Raw genomic sequence first — 23,817 nt, 5'->3', positions numbered from 1 at the left:
TGTCTCCTCTCAGCCTTCTCTTCTTCTGGCTAAACATGCCCAGCTCCTTAAGCCACTCCTCATAGGGCTTGTTCTGCAGACCCTTGATCCTTTTAGTCTGGAGAACAAGCCCTATGAGGAGTGGCTTAAGGAGCTGGTTTCTTCTACACCCTATGGCAGTGTAGATCCAGCCTCAGTTAACTAGAATAGCCATTCCTGTAAGATCAAAAGTAAGCAAAGACTGTATCTTTCCATCAGCCCAACTATATGCCTTTGTTGTGTACTTTTCTCTCTTTTAATAAAAGCAGATGAAAACAAACAATACAATAAGAGGGTTCGGGAGAGGGACTGATATCCTCTTGGAATGCATTGCGCCGTTTACATTCTTTTCATGGCTCATATTGAGCCACTGTCTGAAATGTTAAGGCATTTGTGTATGCAACGCCAGCAACAGCTGGAAACAGATTTCGCGATTTTGTAAATAAATCATTTCTTTGTGTGGATCTGTAAAGTCACTTCTTTATTATAATAACAATAAGTCCACTTTTGTATATATATACACTGAGAATCCTAAATCAGGAAGTACAAAAATAAAGTCACATATCAGCTACTTTGAAACGCACACAAAAATAGAAGAGCAATGGAATTAGAGAGTAAGGCACCAGAGATCATCTAGTCCAGGCATGGGCAAACTTGGGCCTTTCCTCCAGTTGTTTTGGACTTCAATTTCCACAATTCCTAACAGCCTCAGGCCCTTTCCTTTCTCCCTCAGCCCTCAACCACAGCTCTAATGTGGCTGTAGAAGTTATCTCGCAAATCCCACAACAACAAAAACAACAACAACAACAACAATAACAACAAAACCAGGGATGAGCTTGCAGCACTGCCTAGTTTGGAGGAAGTCAGCAAAGTCATCAGCTAACTAAAAAAAACAACAACAAAAAACAAAGCCAGCAGGCCTGATGGGATCCCTGCCAAGACCCTATACTTGGAAGGCAATAATCTTTGGCCATGAGTGATAGCCGATGATGATGATGATGGTGATGACATATTTAAGAGGATATCACCTTGAGGAGGGAGCAAACTTGCTTTGTTCTCCTCCAGAGACTACAATATAGAGCAGTGGATTCAACCTACAGGGAAACGTGACTGAAGAGATTCTCTTGTAAATCCCGCAACAACAAAACAGGGATGAGCTTGCAGCACTGCCTCGTTTGGAGGATGTCAGCAAAGCCATCAGCCAACTAAAAATCAACAAAGCTAGCGGACCTGATAGGATCCCTGCCGAGACCCTACACTTGGAAGGCAATCATACTTGGGCATGAGTGATACCCGATGATAATGATGACAACATATTTAAGAAAATACATATTGAGGAGGGAGCAAACTTGCTTTGTGCTCCTCCAGAGACTACAAAAGAGAGCAGTGGATTTAACCTACAGGGAAATGTGACTGAAGAGATTCTCTTGCAAATCCCGCAACAACAAAACAGGGATGAGCTTGCAGCACTGCCTAGTTTGAAGGAAGTCAGAAAGCCATAAGCCAACTAAAAAACAACAAAGCCAGCGGACCTGATGGGATCCCTGCTGAGACCCTATACTTGGAAGGCAATCATACTTGGCCATGAATGAAAGCCTTTGATGATGATGATGACATATTTAAGAGGATATCACATTGAGGAAGGAGCAAACATGCTTTGTGCTCCTCCAGAGACTACAATAGAGAGCAGTGGATTCAACCTACAGAGAAACATGGCTGAAGAGATTCTCTTGCAAATCCCGCAACAACAAAACAGGGATGAGCTTGCTAACTGCCTAGTTTGGAGGAAGTCAGCAAAGCCGTCAGCCAACTAAAAAAACAACAAAGCCAGCGGACCTGATGAGATCCCTGCCAAGACCCTACACTTGGAAGATAATCACACTTGACCATGAGTGATACCTGATAATGATGATGACATATTTAAGAAGATACATATTGAGGAGGGAGCAAACTTGCTTTGTGCTCTTCCAGAGACTACAATAGAGAGCAGTAGATTCAACCTACAGGGAAACGTGACTGAAGAGATTCTCTTGCAAATCCCACAACAACAAATCAGGGATGAGCTTGCAGCACTGCCTAGTTTGGAGGAAGTCAGCAAAGCTGTCAGCCAACTAAAAAACAACAAAGCCAGCAGACCTGATGGGATCCCTGCAGGGATCCCATTAGGTCCGCTAATGGGATATACTTGGAAGGTAATTATACTTGGCCATGCGTGATAGCCTTTGATGATGATGATGATGATGACATATTTAAGATGATAACACATCGAGGAAGGAGCAAACATGCTTTGTGCTCCTCCAGAGACTACAATAGAGAGCAGTGGATTCAACCTACAGGGAAATAGATCCCATTTAAACACTAGGAAAAATTCCTAATGTTCAGAGCTGATTGACCATGCAAGATGCATCTCCTTCTCTGGAAGTTTTTAAGCAGATGCTTAAGCGGTTGAGGGGGAAAAGGGAGAGGCCTGGGGCTCTTAGGAATTGTGGGTGTTGGAGTCCAAAACATCTGGAAAGAAGGCCCAAGTTTGTCCAGGCCTGGTCTAGTTCCTTCCTCTTGTCCTTCCATCCTTTCCTCTTCCCCTTTCCTCCTCCTCCCATTGCCTAGCCGTGCCTGTAATGCCAAAGATACAAAATCCTACATCCATTGCATGGCGCCTTGTTGATGAATTTCCACGTTGTGTCATCAATGGGATGCAAGCTTTATGTGGAAGCAAAACCCACTGAATTCAGTGGAATTTAGTCCTGAACAAACAGAGGCACTGTTTTGAAATACTTTGGGAAAGAAGCAAAAACACGCCAGAGCAAAAGAACACAATACGAACAACAATAACAGAAAATCCAGAGGCAATTCAGGCAATTGGTTGCCTATATTTCTTAAATAGAGAAGATAGACTGACAAACGAATGAATGACACACACACATAGAGACGACCGTAATGTGCAACAAACAACACACAGCTTCCTATACAAACAGTAGTTTGGAAAAATGAGTAAACGTAAGGACATTCGTGGAAGAGATACTTTCTGTTTCCTCTTGCGTTCACCTCCATGGACAAACTTCACCCTCTTTGTCCATAATGCCTCTTTTTGATCAATGGGGTTTGTCTGTCAAATGCTATAATTAAACGTTCAGTTTCAAACTGCAACAAATCTGGGTGAGTCTACGCTGTAGAATTAAAGCAGTTTGACACCCATTTAACTGCCTTGGCTCAATGCAATGCAATCCTGGGAATTAGTCTGTGGAGGCATCAGCACTCTTTGGTAGAGATGGCTACAGATTTTGCAAAACTATTTTTTTTTCGTGTCAGGAGTGACTTGAGAAACTGCAAGTCACTTCTTGTGTGAGAGAATTGGCAGTCTGCAAGGACATTGCCTAGTTTCTCAAGTCACTCCTGACACGAAAAAAAATAGTTTTGCAAAATCTTTAGCCATTGCCTAGGGGAAGCCCAGATGTTTTGATATTGTACCATCCTTGTGGGAGGTGTCTCTTATGTGCCCGCATGGGGAGCTGGAGCTGACAGAGGGAGCTCAACCTGCTCTCCTCGGATTCGAACCACTAACCTGTCGGTCATCAGTCCTACTGGCACAAGAGTCTAATGCATTGCACCACCGGGGGCTCCACTTGCAAAACTATAATATTCACATAACATTCCATTGCGTTGAGTTAAAGTGATGTCAAACTGCATTATTTTTTACAGTGTGGACGCACCCTCAGTGCCACTAGAATTAGGCAATTGTGCAAAGGCCCAGGGCCCAATCCCTTTATTTCTCCATAGGTTGTGAGCCTCTCCAGAATAACAAAATAGCCATTTTGAGACCTTCTCAAAATGGCAATTGGAAGTGATGTCATGCCATTTTCTGTCACCATTTTGAAAGGGTTGTTGGAAAAAATGGGGAGATGTGTGGAGAGGGGTGTTAGGAATATTTCCATGTATTTAAGGTGCTTTCTGTAAAACATGGTGGGATTTGTAGGCAGTTTGGGGGAGGAACTAGTGGGAACCTCAAGGGTCACCAAAGTGAGTGGTTTGCTCATTCATCATCCATCCATCCATCCATCCATCCATCCATAGAATCCAAGAGTTGGAAGAGATCCCAATGGCTACTTCTGTCATACAGGAAGACACAATCAAAGCATATCCCACAGATGGCCATCCAGCCTTTGCTGAAAAACCTCCTGAGAAGGAGATTCTATCACATTTCCAGTCGGCAGCAAATTCTACCATCAAGCAACTCTAACCATCAGGATTACTCTAAAATCAGGACAGTAAATAAAGAGCAACACTAAAAAAAAAAGGGAATTCCAGACAGGAAACAATCAAGGCCAGCTAACACCTCCCAGCGGATTCCCCCAGGCAGGAAGCAGCCGGGCTTTGAAGCTGAGAGGCAATTCAATGCTAATCAAGCTGGCCAATTGTAACATTCACATTTTCCTCAAGCAGACAAGAGTTCTTTCTCTCACTTTGGGCATTATTCATGGATATATAAACCCCACTTGCCTAGTTTCCAACAGACCCAGAGGCGGCTCAACTATTACGCAAAGTAAGCATTTGCAGTATAGTTGATTTTGCCCAGGGGCGCTCTTGAGCCGCTCTTGGGGGAAGATAGACCTTGACATATGCGAGTAGCAGTTACTAGGATGTATAGTTCACCTACAATCAAAGAGCATTCTAAACTCCACCAATGATAGAATTGAACCAAATATGGCACACAGAACTCCCACGACAAACAGAAAATATGTATCAGTGATTGGTTGGGGGGGGGGGGCGCCAAAATACTGTTTGCTTACTGTTGAAAATTAACTAGGGTCGCCTCTGAACAGACCCCTCAACTTCTGAGGATACCTGCCATAGATGTGGGTGGAATGTCAGGAGAGAATGCTTCTGGAACTTGGCCAGAAAGATCGGAAAACTCACGGCAATTCATAAGGATTTCTTCCTAATGTTTAGGTGGAATATCTCTTCCTGCAAATTGAATATATTGCTCACTCATTCATTCATTTCATTCACTCACTCACTCACTCATTCTCTTTCTTTTTCTGCAAACCATCACAGCACAAAACACCTCCTAAGTCCTAAATCCAGTCTTGGATATCTTCACTTGGAGATAAACTCCCACCTGGAAAGACGGAGAGCTGTTGCTGTAAGATAATACTGTGTTAGATGATCAAATTTCCTTCCTTCAAATTGGCTTCCCTGAAATATGTCTGCAAAGAATGCAAACGTGGAGTGTCACTTTGGACAATCCTCCCAGAGGCAGAACGGTGGACACCTGGACAGTCTGTGGCACACATATGCAGTGAGCATGGAAACACAACAACCAATGTCCCTGAGGAACGCACAAACTTCCAAATGCGTTCTCCAACATGACGGAGAGCTACGGGTGGCAAATGTCAACCTCCATTGCAGGAGTCTGTTTGGCGACGCAAGATGCCTGCTTGCTCTTAGTCCGCGCTTTGAATGGCGTCCGACAGCAAAACATGGAGCGTATCATTCGAAGGACGGGAGGGCGCAGGATGGCAAAGACCCAGGGGTCAATGATGGAATTGACGGACAGAAACCTCATCGCCCGGAGGTCCTCTTCGTAACTGCTTTCCGGAAGGAAGTTGTTCATGAAGGCACGGATCTGGAAAAAGGGAAACAGAAACAAATGTGGCAATTGCATAGGTATTCAGGACATGTAATAGAAGGCATGTTTATCAAATGGGCAGCTCCCCATGATACTCTCATGAAGAAGCTAGTAAAACATGGGTTACACAAGGGGCTACTCAATGTTACTGTTTGGTGGATTGGGAACCCAAAGGATGGGTTGTTGTAGGTTTCCCCTGCATCTATGGCAAGCATCCTCAGAAGTTGTGAGGTCTCACAACCTGTGAGGGTGCTTGCCATAGATACAGGTGAAACGTCAGGAGAGAATGCTTCTAGAACATGGCCATATAGCCTGAAAAACCTACAACAACCCATTCATTCCAGCCATGAAAGACTTCAACAATACAAACCCAAAGGATGTTTCCAAACGGGTTCTGAGGGTTCTGTCCTGGGCCTTTCAAGACTAATCATTATCTTTATTAATGACTTGATGACACTTGGATGATGGAATAGAAGACACACTTATCAGATATGCAAGTGGGACTTCATAGGGAGGAAAAGCTAGAACCCCAGAGGACAGGATCCAAAATGATCTCAACAGATTGGAGAGCTAGGCGCAAACCAACAACACTGATTTCACCAGGAGGAAATGTATGGTGAAATCACTTTGGTAATAAAAATGAAATGCACATGTATAGGATTGGTGACACATGGCTTGAGAACAACCCATGTGAAAGGGATCAAGGAGTCGTAGGGCCCTTCCACACACCCATGTAACTCAAAGTATCAAGGCAGATAATGCTTTGAACTTGATTATCTGAGTCCACACTGTCATATATTCCAGTTCAATGTGGATTGTACATAGCTGGAAGAGGACTTAGTGCAGTGGTTCTCAACCTGGGGTCCCCAGATGTTTTTGGCCTACAACTCCCAGAAATCCCAGTCAGTGTACCAGCTGTTAGGATTTCTGGGAGTTGAAGGCCAAAAACATCTGGGGACCCCAGGTTGAAAACCACTGACTTAGTGGAACACAAGTTGAATATGAGTCAACAGTGTGATGCAGCAGTATAAAAAGTCAATGCAATTCTAGGCTGTATCAATAAGAGTATAGTGTCAAGATCAAGAGAAGTCATATTCCCACTCTATATCTGCTTTGGGCTAGACTCCCAGCTGGAATAATCTAGGCACCACAATTCAAGAGGATTTAGATAAGCTAGAATGTGTCCACAGAAGGGTGACCAAAATGGTCAAGGTTCTGGAAACCATGAATCCTTCGGAGGAATGGCTTAGGGAGCTGAGGATGTTTACTTTGGAGAAAACAAGGTTGAGAGGGGACATGATAGTCATATTTCCATATTGTTTACAGCCACAAAAGGTCGTCTAAGGCGCAACAGATCATGGCACACTTCTACATTCATCAAATGGAACAAAACTTCTGAAGGATAAAAAATAAATTGCACTACGTTGGAAACAGCACTACCATAACCTTCTTAATCACAGTCCCAGCGTGGCTGAAGAGGTTCTTTCACAAATGACCTATAAAACCCTATACGGCTCCAGCCCAGCGTACCTGTCGGAACATATCTGCTTCTATGTCCCACCTCGGAGTTTAAGATCTTCGGGGGAGGCCCTGCTCTCGGCCCCGCCTCTATCACAAGTGAGGCTGGTGGGGACGAGGGACAGGGCCTTCTCGGTGGTGGCCCCTCGCCTGTGGAATTCACTCCCCGGGGAAATTAGGTCATCAACATCCCTCCTCTCCTTCAGAAGGAAGCTGAAAACATGGATATGGGACCAGGCTTTTGGGTAATACTGCTTTGGTTAGACCACATCTGGAATATTGTGTCCAATTCTGGGCACCACAATTCAAGAGAGAGATTGACAAGCTGGAATGTGTCCAGAGGAGGGCGACTAAAATGATCAAGGGTCTGGAGAACAAGCCCTATGAGGAGCGGCTTAAGGAGCTGGGCATGTTTAGCCTGAAGAAGAGAAGGCTGAGAGGAGATATGATAGCCATGTATAAATATGTGAGAGGAAGCCACAGGGAGGAGGGAGCAAGCTTGTTTTCTGCTTCCTTGGAGACTAGGACGCGGAACAATGGCTTCAAACTACAAGAGAGGAGATTCCATCTGAACATTAGGAAGAACTTCCTGACTGTGAGAGCCGTTCAGCAGTGGAACTCTCTGCCCCGGAGTGTGGTGGAGGCTCCTTCTTTGGAAGCTTTTAAGCAGAGGCTGGATGGCCATTTGTCAGGGGTGATTTGAATGCAATATTCCTGCTTCTTGGCAGAATGGGGTTGGACTGGATGGCCCAGGAGGTCTCTTCCAACTCTTTGATTCTATGATTCTATGATTCTAATCTGGCAGACTGACAAGATAATGATGACCAGAAATTGGAAAGGACCATGGTAATGCTGAATGGACTTACGGATATCAGAACTCGGTGAACGTTGGCCACTAGATTGGCTTTTAATTGTTTAATTGTTATTGTTTTAATTGATTGTTTTAACTACTGTGGTTATTGCTGTTATGTAATTTATTTGTTGAATTGTTGGCATCGAATTGTGCCGCTGTAAGCTGCCCTGAGTCCCCCCTTGGGGGTTGAGAAGGGCGGGGTAGAAGTGCCCGAAATAAATAAATAAATAAATAAATAAAAATCCCACAACAACCAAACAGGGATGAGCTTGCAGCACTGCCTAGTTTGGAGAAAGTCAGCAAAGCCATCAGCCAACTAAAAAACAACAAAGTCAGTGGACCTGATGGGATCCCTGCCAAGATCCTAAACTTGGAAGGCAATCATACTTGGCTATGACAACGATGATGATGATGATGATATTTAAGAGGGTTCACATTGAGGAGGGGCCAAACTAGCTTTGTCCTCTTCCAGAGACTACAATACAGAGCAGTGGATTCAACCTACAGGGAAACAGATTCCATTTAAACATTAGGGAAAATTTCTAATGTTCAAAGTTGATTGACCATGCAAGATGCATCTCCTTCTCTGGAAGTTTTTAAGCAGATGCTGGATGACTATCTGTAAGGAGGGCTTGCTTTGTGTCTTCCTGCCTGGCAGGAGGGGCTTGGGGTCTCTTCCAACTCTATGAGTTTATGATTCTATCTTTGTCCAGGGATATCAGTGTGCAGTTAGAAAACTGAATGGTTTCTCAACATCCATATTCATCTGCTGTGATGCTACAATGTATAACAACAACAACAAAAACAACAACAACACTTTATTTATATTCCACCCTTCTCACCCTGATTGGGACGCAGGGCAGATCAGAGTACATATACATGGCAAACATTCAATGTCATTTGTATAGACCGTACACAGACAGACAGAACAGGAGGAGGTGTGTTGTTGCAATGCTACTGGGTGCTCATGGATGGTTGGGTTAGAGTCCACAGGGGATGCTGTCACTCCATCCTCTATGATGAAGAGCCTCATTCCAGCATTTTCTGATCTTTTCTTTATGGCATTGTAAAACACCTCTCCTGCTTTTAGCGGCACCTAATTTCTTTAATTACAGCTAAAGCTGTTTTCGAACTGCTTAGGTAAACAGTGAGCAGGGCTGATGGTCAGCTGCTCACGCTGACCCGGGGCTTCGAACTTGCAACCTTTCGGTTGATAGATCTTATAGTTGCTAATGATTTACCAGCTGTGCTAAACCTCCGGCCTTTGTATATATGGTTGTCTACTGTGCAATGGTGGTCAGTTGAGTGACTTATGTAATCTCAATGGAAATAAATGGCATTTTTGATGCCCAAGAGCACCAATGGTTCAAACAACCATCAGTGTGCATCCAACCACTGACTTGGAAGAGCTGGAATGCAACTGAAGTGCCTAAAATTCACCAGAAGCGCTTCAATGCACATCCATAATGTCCCAGGTGCATCACAAGTACCAATGATTACATCATTAGTTCCAAATGAGTGTGAGAAGTGTGCAACACTCCCTGGAAATGCTCCATAGCCATGGGACAATGCAGAGATGCTAATTTTATGCATTTCAGATTGAACAATAGAGTTGGAAGAGACTCCAAGGGCTACTCAGTCCAACCCATTTCTGCAATGCAGGAAAACACAATCAAAGCACTCCTGATAGATAGCCATCTAGCCTCTTTTTAAAAACCTCCAGGGAAAGAGATTCCACTGGACTCCCATGAAGCATCCTTTTGCAGCAGGATGTGCCTCGTGCAAATTGTCCGAACTTGCCCAGGAGAGCAAAAGGGACGCTTTATGGTAGCAAAATATTTAGCCGCTTGAATAAACATGAACTCGGTGATAACCATCAACCAAAAACAGGCTCAGGAACCTCCAGCAGACCCAGGATGAAAAGCCTGCGAAGGATTACGTACACGGCCCTTAAAGCAGGAAATGTTTCTGACATCATTTGCTGGGAGCCAAAAAGAGAGAGAGATCCTTTATCCAATTTAAGCGGAACACAGGAAATTGCTGCGGGCCTGGCTCACCTTCTGGAGTCCATTTGTGTCTGTGGTTTGGCCTGCCAGTCTGCCAAAGTTGGCTTTCTTTCCTGCCTTCTGCCAGCCTCTTTGTAATACTTTGTCTCTCTTTTCCAAATGGAGTCAGAAGGTGCATCTGCACTGCAGAATGAATGCAGTTTGGCACCGCTTTAACTGCCATAACTCAGTAATATAGAATCTTGGGAGCTCTATTTTTACAAGGTCTTTCATAGAATCACAGAGTGTGGTGGAGGCTCCCTCTTTGGAAGCTTTTAAGCAGAGGCTGGATGGCCATCTGTCAGGGGTGCTTTGAATGCAATATTCCTGCTTCTTGGCAGAATGGGGTTGGACTGGATGGCCCATGAGGTCTCTTCCAACTCTTTGATTCTATGATTCCTCCCTATGACTTTCCCTCACAGATGTATACCTGGCCCTCATCATGTCTCCTCTCAGCCTTCTCTTCTTCAGGCTAAACATGTCCAGCTCTTTCAGCCGCTCCTCATAGGGCTTGTTCTCCAGACCCTGGATCATTTTAGTCACCCTCCTCTGGACACATTCCATACATAACCCGCAGCTGCTGCAACTAAAAAAGCCAATGGGATTTTGGCCTGCAGAAATAGGAGCCTAGTGTCTAGAATCATAGAATCAAAGAGTTGGAAGAGACCTCCTGGGCCATCCAGTCCAACCTCCTGCCAACAACCAGGAATATTGCATTCAAATCACCCCTGACAGATGACCATCCGGCCTCTGTTTAAAAGCCTCCAAAGAAGGAGCCTCCACCACACTCCGGGGCAAAGAGTTCCACTGCTGAACGGCTCTCACAGTCAGGAAGTTCTTCCTCATGTTCAGATGGAATCTCCTCTCTTGTAGTTTGAAGCCATTGTTCCCTTGCGTCCTAGTCTCCAGGACAGAAGAAAACAAGCTTGCTCCCTCTTCCCTGTGGCTTCCTCTCACCTCTTGATCCCTGGTGAAATGTGGTGAAGGCTCCTTTGGAGGCTTTTAAATAGAGCTTGTGATTGGTTAAATGGACGAACCCAGAGGGTGTTCCCCACCAAGGCTTCCTCTTCATCCTGGAAAGAAGTGATGAGCAGAGGGCCATCAGCAGGGTTCCCTCCTGGGCCCGCTCCTGCTCAGGATCTTCATTAATGGCTTAGGTTAGAAGGCATGATCATCAAGTTTGCAGACGAAACCAAATTGGGAGGGAGAGCCAATACTCCAGAGGATAGGAGAAGGATTCAAAACGATCTTGACAGATTAGAGAGATGAATGGCCAAAACTAACAAAAAGAAGTTCAACAGGGACAAATGCAAGATACTCCACTTAGGCAGGAAAAACGAAATGGAAAGATACAACAAGTTAAACATGAGACAACAATGTGATGTGGCGGCAAAAAAAGCCAACGGGATTTTGGCCTGCATCAATAGGAGCATAGTGTCTAGATCCAGGGAAGTTATGCTCCCCATGCTCTATTCTGCTTTGGTTAGACCACATCTGGAATATTGTGTCCAATTCTGGGCACCACAATTCAAGAGAGATATTGACAAGCTGGAATGTTTCCAGAGGAGGGCGACTAAAATGATCAAGGGTCTGGAGAACAAGCCCTATGAGGAGCGGCTTAAGGAGCTGGGCATGTTTAGCCTGAAGAAGAGAAGGCTGAGAGGAGACATGATGAGGGCCAGGGATAAAGATGGGAGAGGAAGCCACGGGGAGGAGGGAGCAAGCTTGTTTTCTGCTTCCCTGGAGATTAGGACGCGAAACAATGGCTTCAAACTACAAGAGAGGAGATTCCATCTGAACATGAGGAAGAACTTCCTGACTGTGAGAGCCGTTCAGCAATGGAACTCACTGCCCCGGAGTGTGGTGGAGGCTCTTTCTTTGGAAGCTTTTAAACAGAGGCTGGATGGCCATCTGTCAGGGGTGCTTTGAATGCAATATTCCTGCTTCTTGGCAGAATGGGGTTGGACTGGATGGCCCATGAGGTCTCTTCCAACTCTTTGATTCTATGATTCTATGATTTATCACGTCTCCTCTCCTTCTCCTCAAATCCGAATACTGGTGGGTTTGGGGGGATAATTTTGTCATTTGGGTTTTCTAGTTGTTGGGATTTATAGTTCATCTACAATCAAAGAGCATTCCAAACTCCACCAACGATGGAATTGAACCAAACTTGGAACACAGAACTCTCATGACCAACAGTAAATACTGGAAGGGTTTAATGGGCATTGAACTTGAGTTTTGGAGTTGTAGTTCACCTACATCCAGAGAGTACTGTGAACTCAAACAATGATAGATCTCGACCAAACTTTGCACAAATACTCAATATGCCCAAATGTGAACACTGGTGGAGTTTGGGGGAAATAGACCATGACATTTGGGAGTTGTAGTTGCTGGGATTTATAGTTCACCTACAATCAAAGAGCATTCTGAACTCCACCAGTGATGGATTTGAACCAAACTTGGCTCCCATGACCAATGGAAAACACTGGAAGGGTTTGATGGGCATTAACCTTAAGTTTTGGAATTGTAGTTCACCAGAGAACACTGTGGACTCAAACAATGATGGATCTGGACCAAACTTGGCACGAATACTCAATATGTCCAAATGGGAACACTGGTGGAGTCTGGGGGAAACAGACCATGACAATGTATTGTCGAAGTCTTTCATGGTCAGAATCACTGGGTTGTTGTAGGTTTTTCTGGGCTAGATGGCCATATTTTAGAGGCATTCTCTCCTGACGTTTCGCCTGCATCTATGGCAAGCATCCTCAGAGGTAGTGAGGTCTGCTGGAATTAGGAAAAAGAGTTTATATATCTGTGGAATGACCAGGGTGGGACAAAGGACTTTTGTCTGGCAATCAAATGCTAACCAAGGTGATCAGTTGAAACATTCACACCTGGCTCCAGCAGACAAGAGTCCTTTGTCCCACCCTGGTCATTCCACAGATATATAAACCTTTTTTCCTAGTTCCAACAGACCTCGCTACCTCTGAGGATGCTTGCCATAGATGCAGGCGAAACGTCAGGAGAAATACCTCTAGAACATGCCCATATAGCCCGAAAAAACCTACAACAACCCATAGACCATGACATTTGAGAGTTGTAGTTGCTGGGATTTATCGTTCACCTACAATCAAAAACCATTCTGAACTACAACAACGATAGAATTGGGCCAAACTTCCCACACAGAACCCCAATGACCAACAGAAAATACTGTATTTTCTTATGGTCTTTGGAGACCTCATGCCCCCCCCCCCCCCAGGGGTCCCAACCCCAAGGTCTAGAAACACTGGTCATATAATCCAGCGCAAACCTGGATTTTACATGTCAGTGTAGATCCAGCTCCATTCCTTCCGTGTAGGAACTCAGACAATATCTTCCTTTCTCTGCAAACCAATTTGTATTCCAAATCCCCCCAACTGAATGCCCACTTGGCCCACACACAGAAATGCATTCTTCCCCAGCCCTGCATAATCTCTCTTCCAAAATCCAGCTCATTTCTCCACCAAAGAATCCCCGCCATCAGAGAGAGGCAGAGCTCAGTCAAAACATACAGAGAAAGGATTTAGAGATATTTATGGCAGACGGTCCCAGCCCTGAAGCTGACCAAGTTGATGAATCCACTCGACTTTCTCTCTGTTGCTTTGGACAAAACATCTCAGTCTCCAGAGGGAGAAATGCTTGCTGTGGGACCCTGGGAGTTGCAGTTTTATAAGGCCTTTCTCTGCCGAAGAGAGCTGGTGCCTCACCAAATACAACTCCTATGACTCTATAGCATGCACGGGCAAACTTGGGCCCTCTACGTGTTTTGGACTCCAACTCCCACCATTCCTAACAGCCTCAGGCCCTTTCCTTTTCCCCCTTAACAACTGTGGCAGAGACACCGAGAACTGGGAAGCCCTGGCTCTTGAGCGCTCTAACTGGAGGTCAGCTGTGACCAGCAGTGCTGCAGAATTCGAAGAGGCATGAATGGAGGGTGAAAGGGAGAAATGTGCCAAGAGAATGGCACGTCAAACCATTGGAATCCAATGTCCTCACTGCGGGAAAGCATGTGAATTAAAAATAGGGATCCACCGCCACCTATGGACCCACCACCAAGACGTTACATTTGGAGGACCATCATAGAATCATAGAGTTGGAAGAGACCTCATGGGCCATCCAGTCCAACCCCCTACCAAGAAGGCGGAAAATCGCATTCAAAGCACTTCCGACATGGCCCTCCAGTCTCTGCTTAAAAGCCTCCAAAGAAGGAGCCTTTGCCACACTCCGGGGCAGAGAGTTCCACTGCTTAACGGCTCTCACAGTCAGGAAGTTCTTCCTCATGTTCAGATGGAATCTCATTTCTTGTAGTTTGAAGCCACTGTTCTGCATTCTAGTCACCAGGGAAGCAGAGAACAAGCTTGCTCCCTCCTCCCTATGACTTTCTCTCACATGTTTATACATGGCTATCATATCTCCTCTCAGCCTTCTCTTCTTCAGGCTAAACATGCCGAACTCTTTAAGCCGCTCCTCATAGGGCTTGTTCTCCAGACCCTTGATCATTTTAGTCGCCCTCCTCTGGACACATTCCAGCTTGTCAATATCTCTCTTGAATTGTGGTGCCCAGAACTGGACACAATATTCCAGGTGTGGTCTAACCAAGGCAGCATAGAGCATGGGGAGCATGACTTCCCTAGATCTAGACACTATGCTCCTATTGATGCAGGCCAAAATCCCATTGTGTTTTTTTTTGCTGCCACATCACATTGTTGGCTCATGTTTAACTTCTTGTCCACGAGGACTCCAAGATCTTTATCACACGTACTGCTCTCAAGCCAGGCATCATTGTCCCCCATTCTGTATCTTTGCATTTTGGTTTTTTCTGCCAAAGTGGAGTATCTTGCATTTGTCCCTGTTGAACTTCATTTTGTTAGTTTTGGCCTATCATATCTCTAATCTGTTCAGATCGTTTTGAATCCTGCTCCTGTCCTCTGGAGTCTTGGCCCTCCCTCCCAATTTGGTCCCATCTGCAAAGGTGATGATCATGCCTTCTAACCCTTCATCCAAGTCATTAATGAAGATCCTGAACAGGACCGGTCCCAGTAGGGAACCCTGCTGATGGCACTCCACTCGTCACTTCTTTCCAGGATGAAGAGGAAGCATTGGTGCGAATCACCCTCTGGGTTCGTCCATTTAACCAATTACAAGTTCTATTTAAAAGCCTCCAAAGGAGCCTTCACCACATTTCACCAGGGATCAAGAGGCTAAACATTCCCAGTTCCTTAAGCCGCTCCTCATAGGGCTTGTTCTCCAGACCCTGGATCATTTTAGTCGCCCTCCTCTGGACACATTCCAGCTTCTCAATATCTCTCTTCAATTGTGGTGCCCAGAATTGGACACAATATTCCAGGTGTGGTCTAATCATCTTCAGGCTACGAGAGATCGCCTAAGTAAGTAAATATAGCACTGAGCCATAGCAGTCCAACTGGCATCAAAGTGCATTTGTCCTACAATGTTGATGCATCTTACAATTCCCTGCACGTGTACGTACTATACGCATCCCTCAAACTTCTGGTTGTGATGGATGGCAACTCCCATCCTCCATTGCTAGCACCAAAAGCAGCTGTGCTCACAGGGATGGGATGATGCTGGGAAACAATATCCTACGTATCTGGTTTGGAAAGTCCAGCAATCCCTCTTTCCCTTTCAGCCACATCTTTGGATACTACAAGGAAATGGTGCGCGCTTGCCAAAAAGACTAATGCTCCGCCAGTCTTTTCCAACTATCTGTCACGAGGCTTTTTAGAAACCGGCTGTTCCTTCTCAGATCCCAACAAAACTTGATGGGAAAGCATAAATGAGCTCCATGATTGAAGATGTTTAGAGTAGCCCGGTCCCATCCATTAGCAGATCACAAGGAGATGGTCCGCAACCGTGGGAAGAGGGAAGGGCCAGATGGGAATAACTCCATTTCCACGGCTAGATTTTCCATCAAATTGTTAAGACTTTAACCACCACACTCCAAGGCTGGCAACTGGGAGTTGTAGTTTTACAAGGCTTTCAAATAGGGATGGTGCATCACCAAACTACAACTCTCAGGATCCCATAGCACCAAGCCATAGCAGTTCAAGAAGTCCTAAGTTGCATTAGGTTTGCTTTTGTTTTTCGTGGCAGGAGCGACTTGAGAAACTGCAAGTCGCTTCTGGTGTGAGAGAATTGGCCGTCTGCAAGGATATTGCCCAGATGTTTTGAACAAACTGCAACTCCCACGGCTCCATAGCATTGAGCCTTGGAGTGAACGTAGTGCCAAACTGTATTAATTGCACAATGGAGACTCTTTCTACACTGCTTTTTTTTTGTCGTGTCAGGAGCGACCTGAGAAACTGCAAGTCGCTCCTGTTGTGAGAGAATTGGCTGTCTGCAAGGATATTGCCCAGATGTTTTGAACAAACTGCAACTCCCAAGGCTCCATAGCATTGAGCCTTGGAGTGAACATAGTGCCAAACTGTATAAATTGCACAATGGAGACCCTTTCTACACTGCTTTTTTTTTGTGTGTGTGTCAGGAGCGACCTGAGAAACTGCAAGTCGCTTCTGGTGTGAGAGAATTGGCCGTCTGCAAGGACGTTGCCCAGGGGACGCCCGGATGATTTTGATGTTTTATCATCCTTGTGGGAGGCTTCTCTCATGTCCCTGCATGAGGAGCTGGAGCTGATAGAGGGAGCTCATCTGCCTCTCCCCGGATTCGAACCTGCGACCTGTCGGTCTTCAGTCCTGCCGGCACAGGGGTTTAACCCACTGCGCCACCGGCGGCTCCACTGCTATATAATCCAGATTATCAAAACAGATAGTCCACATTATCTACTTTGAACTGAGTGATATGAGTCTACACTGCCATATAATCCAGTTCAAAACAGACAATCTGGATTTTATATGGCAGTGTAGAAGGGGCCGGAGATGCACCCAATGTTGACGTAATACTCGTATATTTTCCTGTGATGTATCTGCATGTTTGAAAAGCAGGGCTAAACCATCTGACTATGGAAAGGAAGACCCGTTAGTCATGCCCTTGACTCAACACTCCCTCCTGGCTTTTAGATAACGGGGGTGTTTTAATGACACATGCTGCACATAATCCAAATTTGTCTCACTTGGGCATGCTGCCACGCGGCTTGTTTTTACAAGCGGCGGTTGTTTATATTCTGTGTGGTTGCAGTATGTCAGCAGTGTCTCATTGCGAGGCAATAAAACGCCGGGCATATCAACAGTCAGGCTGCAATCCTGCACAGTGCAAACGCTCATCCGGGAGTGAGGCGACACTGAGTTAATGCAACACTGATGTGGTGGCAAAAAAAGCCAATGGGATTTTGGCCTGCATTAATAGGAGCATAGTGTCTAGATGTAGGGAAGTAATGCTCCCCATGCTCTATTCTGCTCTGGTTAGACCACACCTGGAATATTGTGTCCAGTTCTGGGCACAATTCAAGAGAGATATTGACAAGCTGGAATGTGTCCAGAGGAGGGCAACTCAAAGGATCAAGGGTCTGGAGAACAAGCCCTATGAGGAGCGGCTTAGGGAACTGGGCATGTTTAGCCTGAAGAAGAGAAGGATGAGAGGAAATATGATAGCCATGTATAATAAATATGTGAGAGGAAGCCACAGGGAGGAGGAGGGAGCAAGCTTGTTTTCTGCTTCCTTGGAGACTAGGATACAATGGAACAATGGCTTCAAACTACAAGAGAGGAGATTCCATCTGAACATAAGGAAGAACTTCCTGACTGTGAGAGCCGTTCAGCAGTGGAACTCTCTGCCCCGGAGTGTGGTGGAGGCTCCTTCTTTGGAAGCTTTGAAACAGAGGCTGGATGGCCATCTGTCAGGGGTGATTTGAATGCAATATTCCTGCTTCTTGGCAGAATGGGGTTGGACTGGATGGCCCATGAGGTCTCTTCCAACTCTTTGATTCTATGATTCTATGTCAGCCGCTGCTTCTGCCAACCTAGCAGTTCGAAAACATGCAAGTGTGAGTAGATAAATAGGTACCGCTCCTGTGGGAAGGTAACGGCGCCCCATACAGTCATGCTGGCCACATGACCTTGGAAGTGTCTACAGACAACGCCAGCTCTTCAGCTTAGAAATGGAGATGAGCACCAACCCCCAGAGTCAGGCACGACTGGACTTAATGTCAGGGGAAAAACCTTTACCTTTTAGAATCATAGAATCCTAGAGTTGGAAGAGACCTCATGGGCCATCCAGTCCAACCCCATTCTGCCAAGAAGCAGGAATATTGCATTCAAATCACCCCTGACAGATGGCCATCCAGCCTCTGTTTAAAAGCCTCCAAAGAAGGAGCCTCCACCACACTCCGGGGCAGAGAGTTCCACTGCTGAATGGCTCTCACAGTCAGGAAGTTCTTCCTGGATGGCCATCTGTCAGGGGTGCTTTGAATTCAATATTCCTGCTTCTTGGCAGAATGAGGTTGGACTGGATGGCCCATGAGGTCTCTTCCAACGCTAGGATTCTATGATTCTACAATTGTATGATTTCCCTGTTATTGTTGCAGCTGAGCTGGAGATATATATAATGTTACTAGGAAGTGAATTGCGAACATTACATTTTTAAATAGATAGATTTTCCTGTGATGTATCTGCAAGTTTGAAAAGCAGGGCTAAACCATCTGACCATGGAAAGGAAGACCCGTTAGGAGCGACTCGAGAAACTGCAAGTCGCTTCTGGTGTGAGAGAATTGCCCGTCTGCAAGGACATTGCCCAGGGGACGATGCCCGGATGATTGGATGTTTTGATCATCCTTGTGGGAAGCTTATCTCATGTCCCCGTATGAGGAGCTGGAGCTGATAGAGGGAACTCATCCGCTTCTCTTCGGATTCGAACCTGCGACCTGTCGGTCTTCAGTTCTGCCGGCACAGGGGTTTAAGATAGATAACCCGGAGTTTCGGGGTACGATGTCATCTGTACACAGATGATGTCCAACTCTGTCACTCCTTTCCACGGACTACTAAGGAGGTTGTCCAGGTCCTGAACCGGTGCTTGGACGCTGTGATGGTCTGGATGAGGGCGAACAAATTGAAATTGAATCCAGACAAGACAGAGGTCCTCCTGGTCAGTCGCAAGGCCGAACAGGGTATAGGGTCACAGCCTGTGTTGGACGGGGCCGCACTCCCCCTGAAGATGCAGGTTCGCAGCTTGGGTGTGACCCTGGACTCATCGCTGAGCCTGGAACCCCAGATTTCAGCGGTGACCAGAGGAGCATTCGCACAGCTAAAACTAGTGCGCCAACTGCGCCCGTTCCTTGGGAAGCCTGACTTGGCCACGGTAGTCCACGCTCTGGTTACATCCCGTTTAGACTACTGCAACGCTCTCTACGTGGGGTTGCCTCTGAAGACTGCTCGGAAGCTTCAAATGGTCCAACGATTGGCAGCCAGGATGCTAACAGGAGCGGCACTCAGGGAGCATACTACTCCTCTGTTGCGCCAGCTCCACTGCCTGCCAATTTGCTACTGGGCACAATTCAAAGTGCTGGCGTTAGCCTATAAAGCCCTAAATGGTTCTGGCCCGACCTACCTGTCCGAACGCATCTCCTCCTATGAACCAGCTAGGACATTAAGATCATCTGGGGAGGCCCTGCTCTCGATCCCGCCGGCTTCACAAGCACGCCTGGCGGGGACGAGAGACAGGGCCTTCTCAGTGGTGGCTCCTCGGCTGTGGAACGCCCTTCCTGCAGATATTAGATCGACCCCCTCCTTGCTGGCATTCCGGAGGAAAGTAAAGACCTGGCTGTTTGAACAGGCATTCGACTAAGCAGTGTGATTGATTGACTGACTATCGGAACACAGAATATCGGATAACGATTTTGGATTCTGATTTCATGGACGAGACCTGATGGATTTGTTATATTGATGTAGTGATGTATTGATATTGATGTTTAATGCTTAATGATTTGAGCCCCCGGTGGCGCAGTGGTTTAAAGCACTGAGCGGCTGAGCTTGTTGATCGAAAGGTCGCAGGTTCGATTCCGGGGAGCGGCGTGAGCTTCCGCTGTCAGCCCTAGCTTCTGCCAACCTAGCAGTTCGAAAACATGCAAACGTGAGTAGATCAATAGGTACGGGAAGGTAACGGCGCTCCATGCAGTCATGCCGGCCACATGACCTTGGAGGTGTCTACGGACAACGGCGGCTCTTCGGCTTAGAAATGGAGATGTCCTGTTCAACATCTTTATTAATGACTTAGATGAAAGGCTAGAAGGCAAGATTATCAAGTTTGCAGACGACACCAAATTGGGAGGGATAGCCAATAGTCCAGAGGACAGGAGCAGGAGTCAAAACGATCCTGACAGATTAGAGAGATGGGCCAAAACTAACAAAATGAAGTTCAACAGTGACAAATGCAAGATACTCCACTTTGGCAGAAAAAACGAAATGCAAAGATACAGAATGGGGGACAATGCCTGGCTCGAGAGCAGTACGTGTGAAAAAGATCTTGGAGTCCTCGTGGACAACAAGTTAAACATGAGCCAGGAATGTGATGTGGCAGCAAAAAAAGCCAATGGGATTTTGGCCTGCATCAAGAGGAGCATAGTGTCTAGATCTAGGGAAGTCATGCTCCCCATACTCTATTCTGCTTCGGTTAGACCACATCAGGAATATTGTGTCCAATTTTGGGCAGCACAATTCAAGAGAGATATTGACAAGCTGGAATGTGTCCAGAGGAGGGCGACTAAAATGATCAAGGGTCTGGAGAACAAGCCCTATGAGGAGCGGCTTAGGGAACTGGGCATGTTTAGCCTGAAGAAGAGAAGGCTGAGAGGAGATATGATAGCCATGTATAAATATGTGAGAGGAAGCCACAGGGAGGAGGGAGCAAGCTTGTTTTCTGCTTCCCTGGAGACTAGGACGCAATGGAACAATGGCTTCAAACTACAAGAGAGGAGATTCCATCTGAACATGAGGAAGAACTTCCTGACTGTGAGAGCCGTTCAGCGTTGGAACTCTCTGCCCCGGAGTGTGGTGGAGGCTCCTTCTTTGGAAGCTTTTAAGCAGAGGCTGGATGGCCATCTGTCAGGGGTGATTTGAATGCAATATTCCTGCTTCTTGGCAGAATGGGGTTGGACTGGATGGCCCATGAGGTCTCTTCCAACTCTTTGATTCTATGATTCTATGATTCTATGAGCACCCCACCCCAGAGTCAGACACGACTGGACTTAATGTCAGGGGACTACCTTTGCCTTTACCTATCCCTAAATTGTATACAAATAAAGTAAATAAATGAATATATATATATACTCACGGCGAAGGGGAGTGAGCAGACGGCGAAGGTGAGGGTCATGATGGAGAGGAGGATGAGGTGGTCGGCCTCCTGGGCCATGGAGAGATGGGGGGGCGGCGAGGAGGAGGCCGGGGGTGTCCCGGCCAGGCGGAGCCCCCTCCCGCGCCTCCGCATGCGGACCAGGCTGACCATGAGGCTGAGGTTCCCCAGGAGGACGGCGAGGACGAGGAGGAGGAGGAGGGCGGCGTAGAGGAGGGCGAAGGCGGGGGCCCCACCGCCTCCTGGCCCCTCGGGGTCCTCCCCTTGGAAGCGCATCTGGAGGAAGCACCAGGTGCCCGGGCAGTACTGGACGAAGCGGCCGAAGCCGAGGAGGAGCGGGGCGGCGCAGAGGGCGGCGCAGAAAGCGTAGAGGGCGAGCAGGGCGGCCCAGGGCAGCCAGGCCGGAGCCCCCCCCAGCAGCCGGGCGTAGAGGTAGGGCGCGCCCAGGGCCAGGCTGCGCTCCAGGGCCATGGCGCCCAGGCAGGCCAGCGTGGCCAGCGCGAAGAAGCTCATGCCGAAGGCGAAGGCCAGGCAGAGCCGCCCTTGCCCGCCGTCCAGCGCCACCAGCGTCCGCCCCGTCGCGTAGGCCCACAGCACGGCCGGGCTCAGCAGGCAGGTGCCCAGCAGGTCCGTCAGCACCAGCGCCGAGAGTAGGGCGCGGAAGGGCGGCGTGCGGACCGAGGACGAGGAGGCCGAGGAGGAGAAGCGGCGTCGGCGCCGTCGGAGGAGCCAGGCCCGGCCCAGCAGCGCCAGCGCCCACACGTTGCCCACCAGCCCCGCCGAGAACATCACCGCCGAGATCACGGGGCTCTCGCCCGGAGGAAGCGCCCACAAAGACTCGCAGTGGCCCCTCGCAGAGAACGAGGACCCGACGGCACCCTCCATCGCCCCCCAAGGAAGAAGGAAGACGAGGAGGAGGAGGAAGAGGGCCGGCTAAAGAAGGGGGGAGCAGCACGAGGAGGAGGAGGAGGAGAGAGGACGGCGCCTCCGTCCCGCCCTCCTTCTTTCCCCCTTCCTATTCCTCCTTTCTCCCCTCCCTCCCTCCCTCTCTCCTCCCCTGCTTCCCTCTGCCTTTCCTTTTCTTGCCCCCTTCTTTCTTCTCTCCAGTTTTCCTACTTTCTCTCCCTCTTTCCCTCCTCCCCTTCTTTCTTTCTTTCTTTCTTTCTCCCTCCCTCCCTCACTCATTCACTCTTTCCTTCCTTCTCCCTCTCCTTTATTCCTCTTTACTACCCTCCCTCACTCCCACCCTCACCTTCCTTCCTTCCTTTCTTTTCTTTCTTCCCCCTTTCTATTCCTCCTTTCTTCCCTCCCTCCCTCCTCCCCTGCTTCCTTCTGCCTGTCCTCTTCTTTCCCCCTTCTTTCTTCTCTCCAGTTTTCCTACTTTCCTTCTATCTTTTCCTTCCTTCCTTCCTTCCTTCCTTCCTTCCTTCCTCCTTTCTTTTTCTTTCCCTCCCTCACTCTTTCATGCCTTCTCTCTCTCCTTTATTCCTCCTTCTCTTCCCTCCCCTGCTTCTTCCTGTCTTTCCTCTTCTTCCCACTTTCTTTCTTCTCTCCAGTTTTCCTACTTTCTCTCCCCTTTTCCCTCCTCCCTACCTCCCCTGCCTCCTTATTAGTTTCCTCCTCTTCCTTCTCTCTTCCCCCTTTCCTTCTTCTCTCTGCTCTTACTACCTTCCATCCCTCTGTCCCTCCATTCCTTCTTCCTTCACCCTTCCTGCCTTTTCACTTTCTCTTTCCCTTCCTCGCTATTTCCTTCTTTTCTTTCCTCCTTCCCATTGCCTTCTTCTTTCTATCCCCTCCTTCCTTCCCCCTTCCCTCTCTCCTCTCCTGCCTCCTTCCTTCTTTCATCCTTTTCCTTCTCTTCCCCCTTTTCTTCTGCTCTCCAATCTTCCTACTTCCCTCCCTTCTCCTCCCTCTCTTCTTCTCCTTACTTTTGCTTCTTTCTTCCCTCCAGCTTTCTGTCCTCCTTCCCTCTCCTCGCCTGCCTCCTTCTTAGTTTCCTCCTCTTCCTTCTCTCTTCCCCCTTCTTCTCTCCAATCTCTCTCCCTCCCTTCCCTCTCTTCATTTCTTTCCCTTCCTTCCTCCTCTTCCTTCTCTCTTTCCCCTTTCCTTCTTCTCTCCAATCTTCCTACTTCAAGAAGAGGCTGTCAAAGAACCATCAGACCCCATCCTCCCCAGGGAGGCAGAAGAGGCACAACCAGTTCTCTAGCCTTCTCTGCCCAAAAGGCCTGGTGCCTCACCAAACTACAGATCTCAGGATCCCATAGCCTTCAATTTGGCAGTTCAGTTCAGAGGCAGCCCTAGGTAATTTTCAATGGTAAGCAAACAGTATTTTGGCGCCCTCCTCCAACCAATCATTGATATATATTTTCTGTTCGTCGTGGGAGTTCTGTGTGCCATATTTGGTTCAATTCCATCATTGGTGGAGTTCAGAATGCTCTTTGATTGTAGGTGAACTATAC

The 23,817-nt window shown here is 47.3% G+C and overlaps 1 protein-coding gene across 1 annotated transcript; it reads right to left on the bottom strand.

Annotated features, from left to right (window-relative positions):
* Positions 1-4,777: 4,777 nt before the first annotated feature.
* Positions 4,778-22,243, bottom strand: PTGER2 (prostaglandin E receptor 2). The gene is made up of 2 exons (XM_067463110.1): positions 21,341-22,243; positions 4,778-5,641 (listed from the first exon to the last, which is right to left on the bottom strand). Exons 1-2 carry the CDS (start codon positions 22,241-22,243, stop codon positions 5,393-5,395), a joined length of 1,152 nt encoding a protein of 383 aa, XP_067319211.1. The 3' UTR covers positions 4,778-5,392.
* Positions 22,244-23,817: the final 1,574 nt, after the last annotated feature.

Source organism: Anolis sagrei, chromosome 1, assembly GCF_037176765.1.
Source record: "Anolis sagrei isolate rAnoSag1 chromosome 1, rAnoSag1.mat, whole genome shotgun sequence".
Classification (NCBI taxonomy): Eukaryota; Metazoa; Chordata; class Lepidosauria; order Squamata; family Dactyloidae; genus Anolis; species Anolis sagrei.
The sequence above is the reverse complement of the archived record's forward strand: the minus strand, read 5'-3'. Positions and strand labels throughout refer to the sequence as shown.

Excerpts from the sequence above, each read along its gene's own strand:
- PTGER2 (XM_067463110.1), bottom strand. The coding sequence starts at position 22,243 with ATGGAGGGTGCCGTCGGGTCCTCGTTCTCTGCGAGGGGCCACTGCGAG. Across the intron at positions 5,642-21,340 it reads TCTGCTCACTCCCCTTCGCC|ATCCGTGCCTTCATGAACAA; the intron begins GTGAGTATATAT and ends CCCTTTTTCCAG.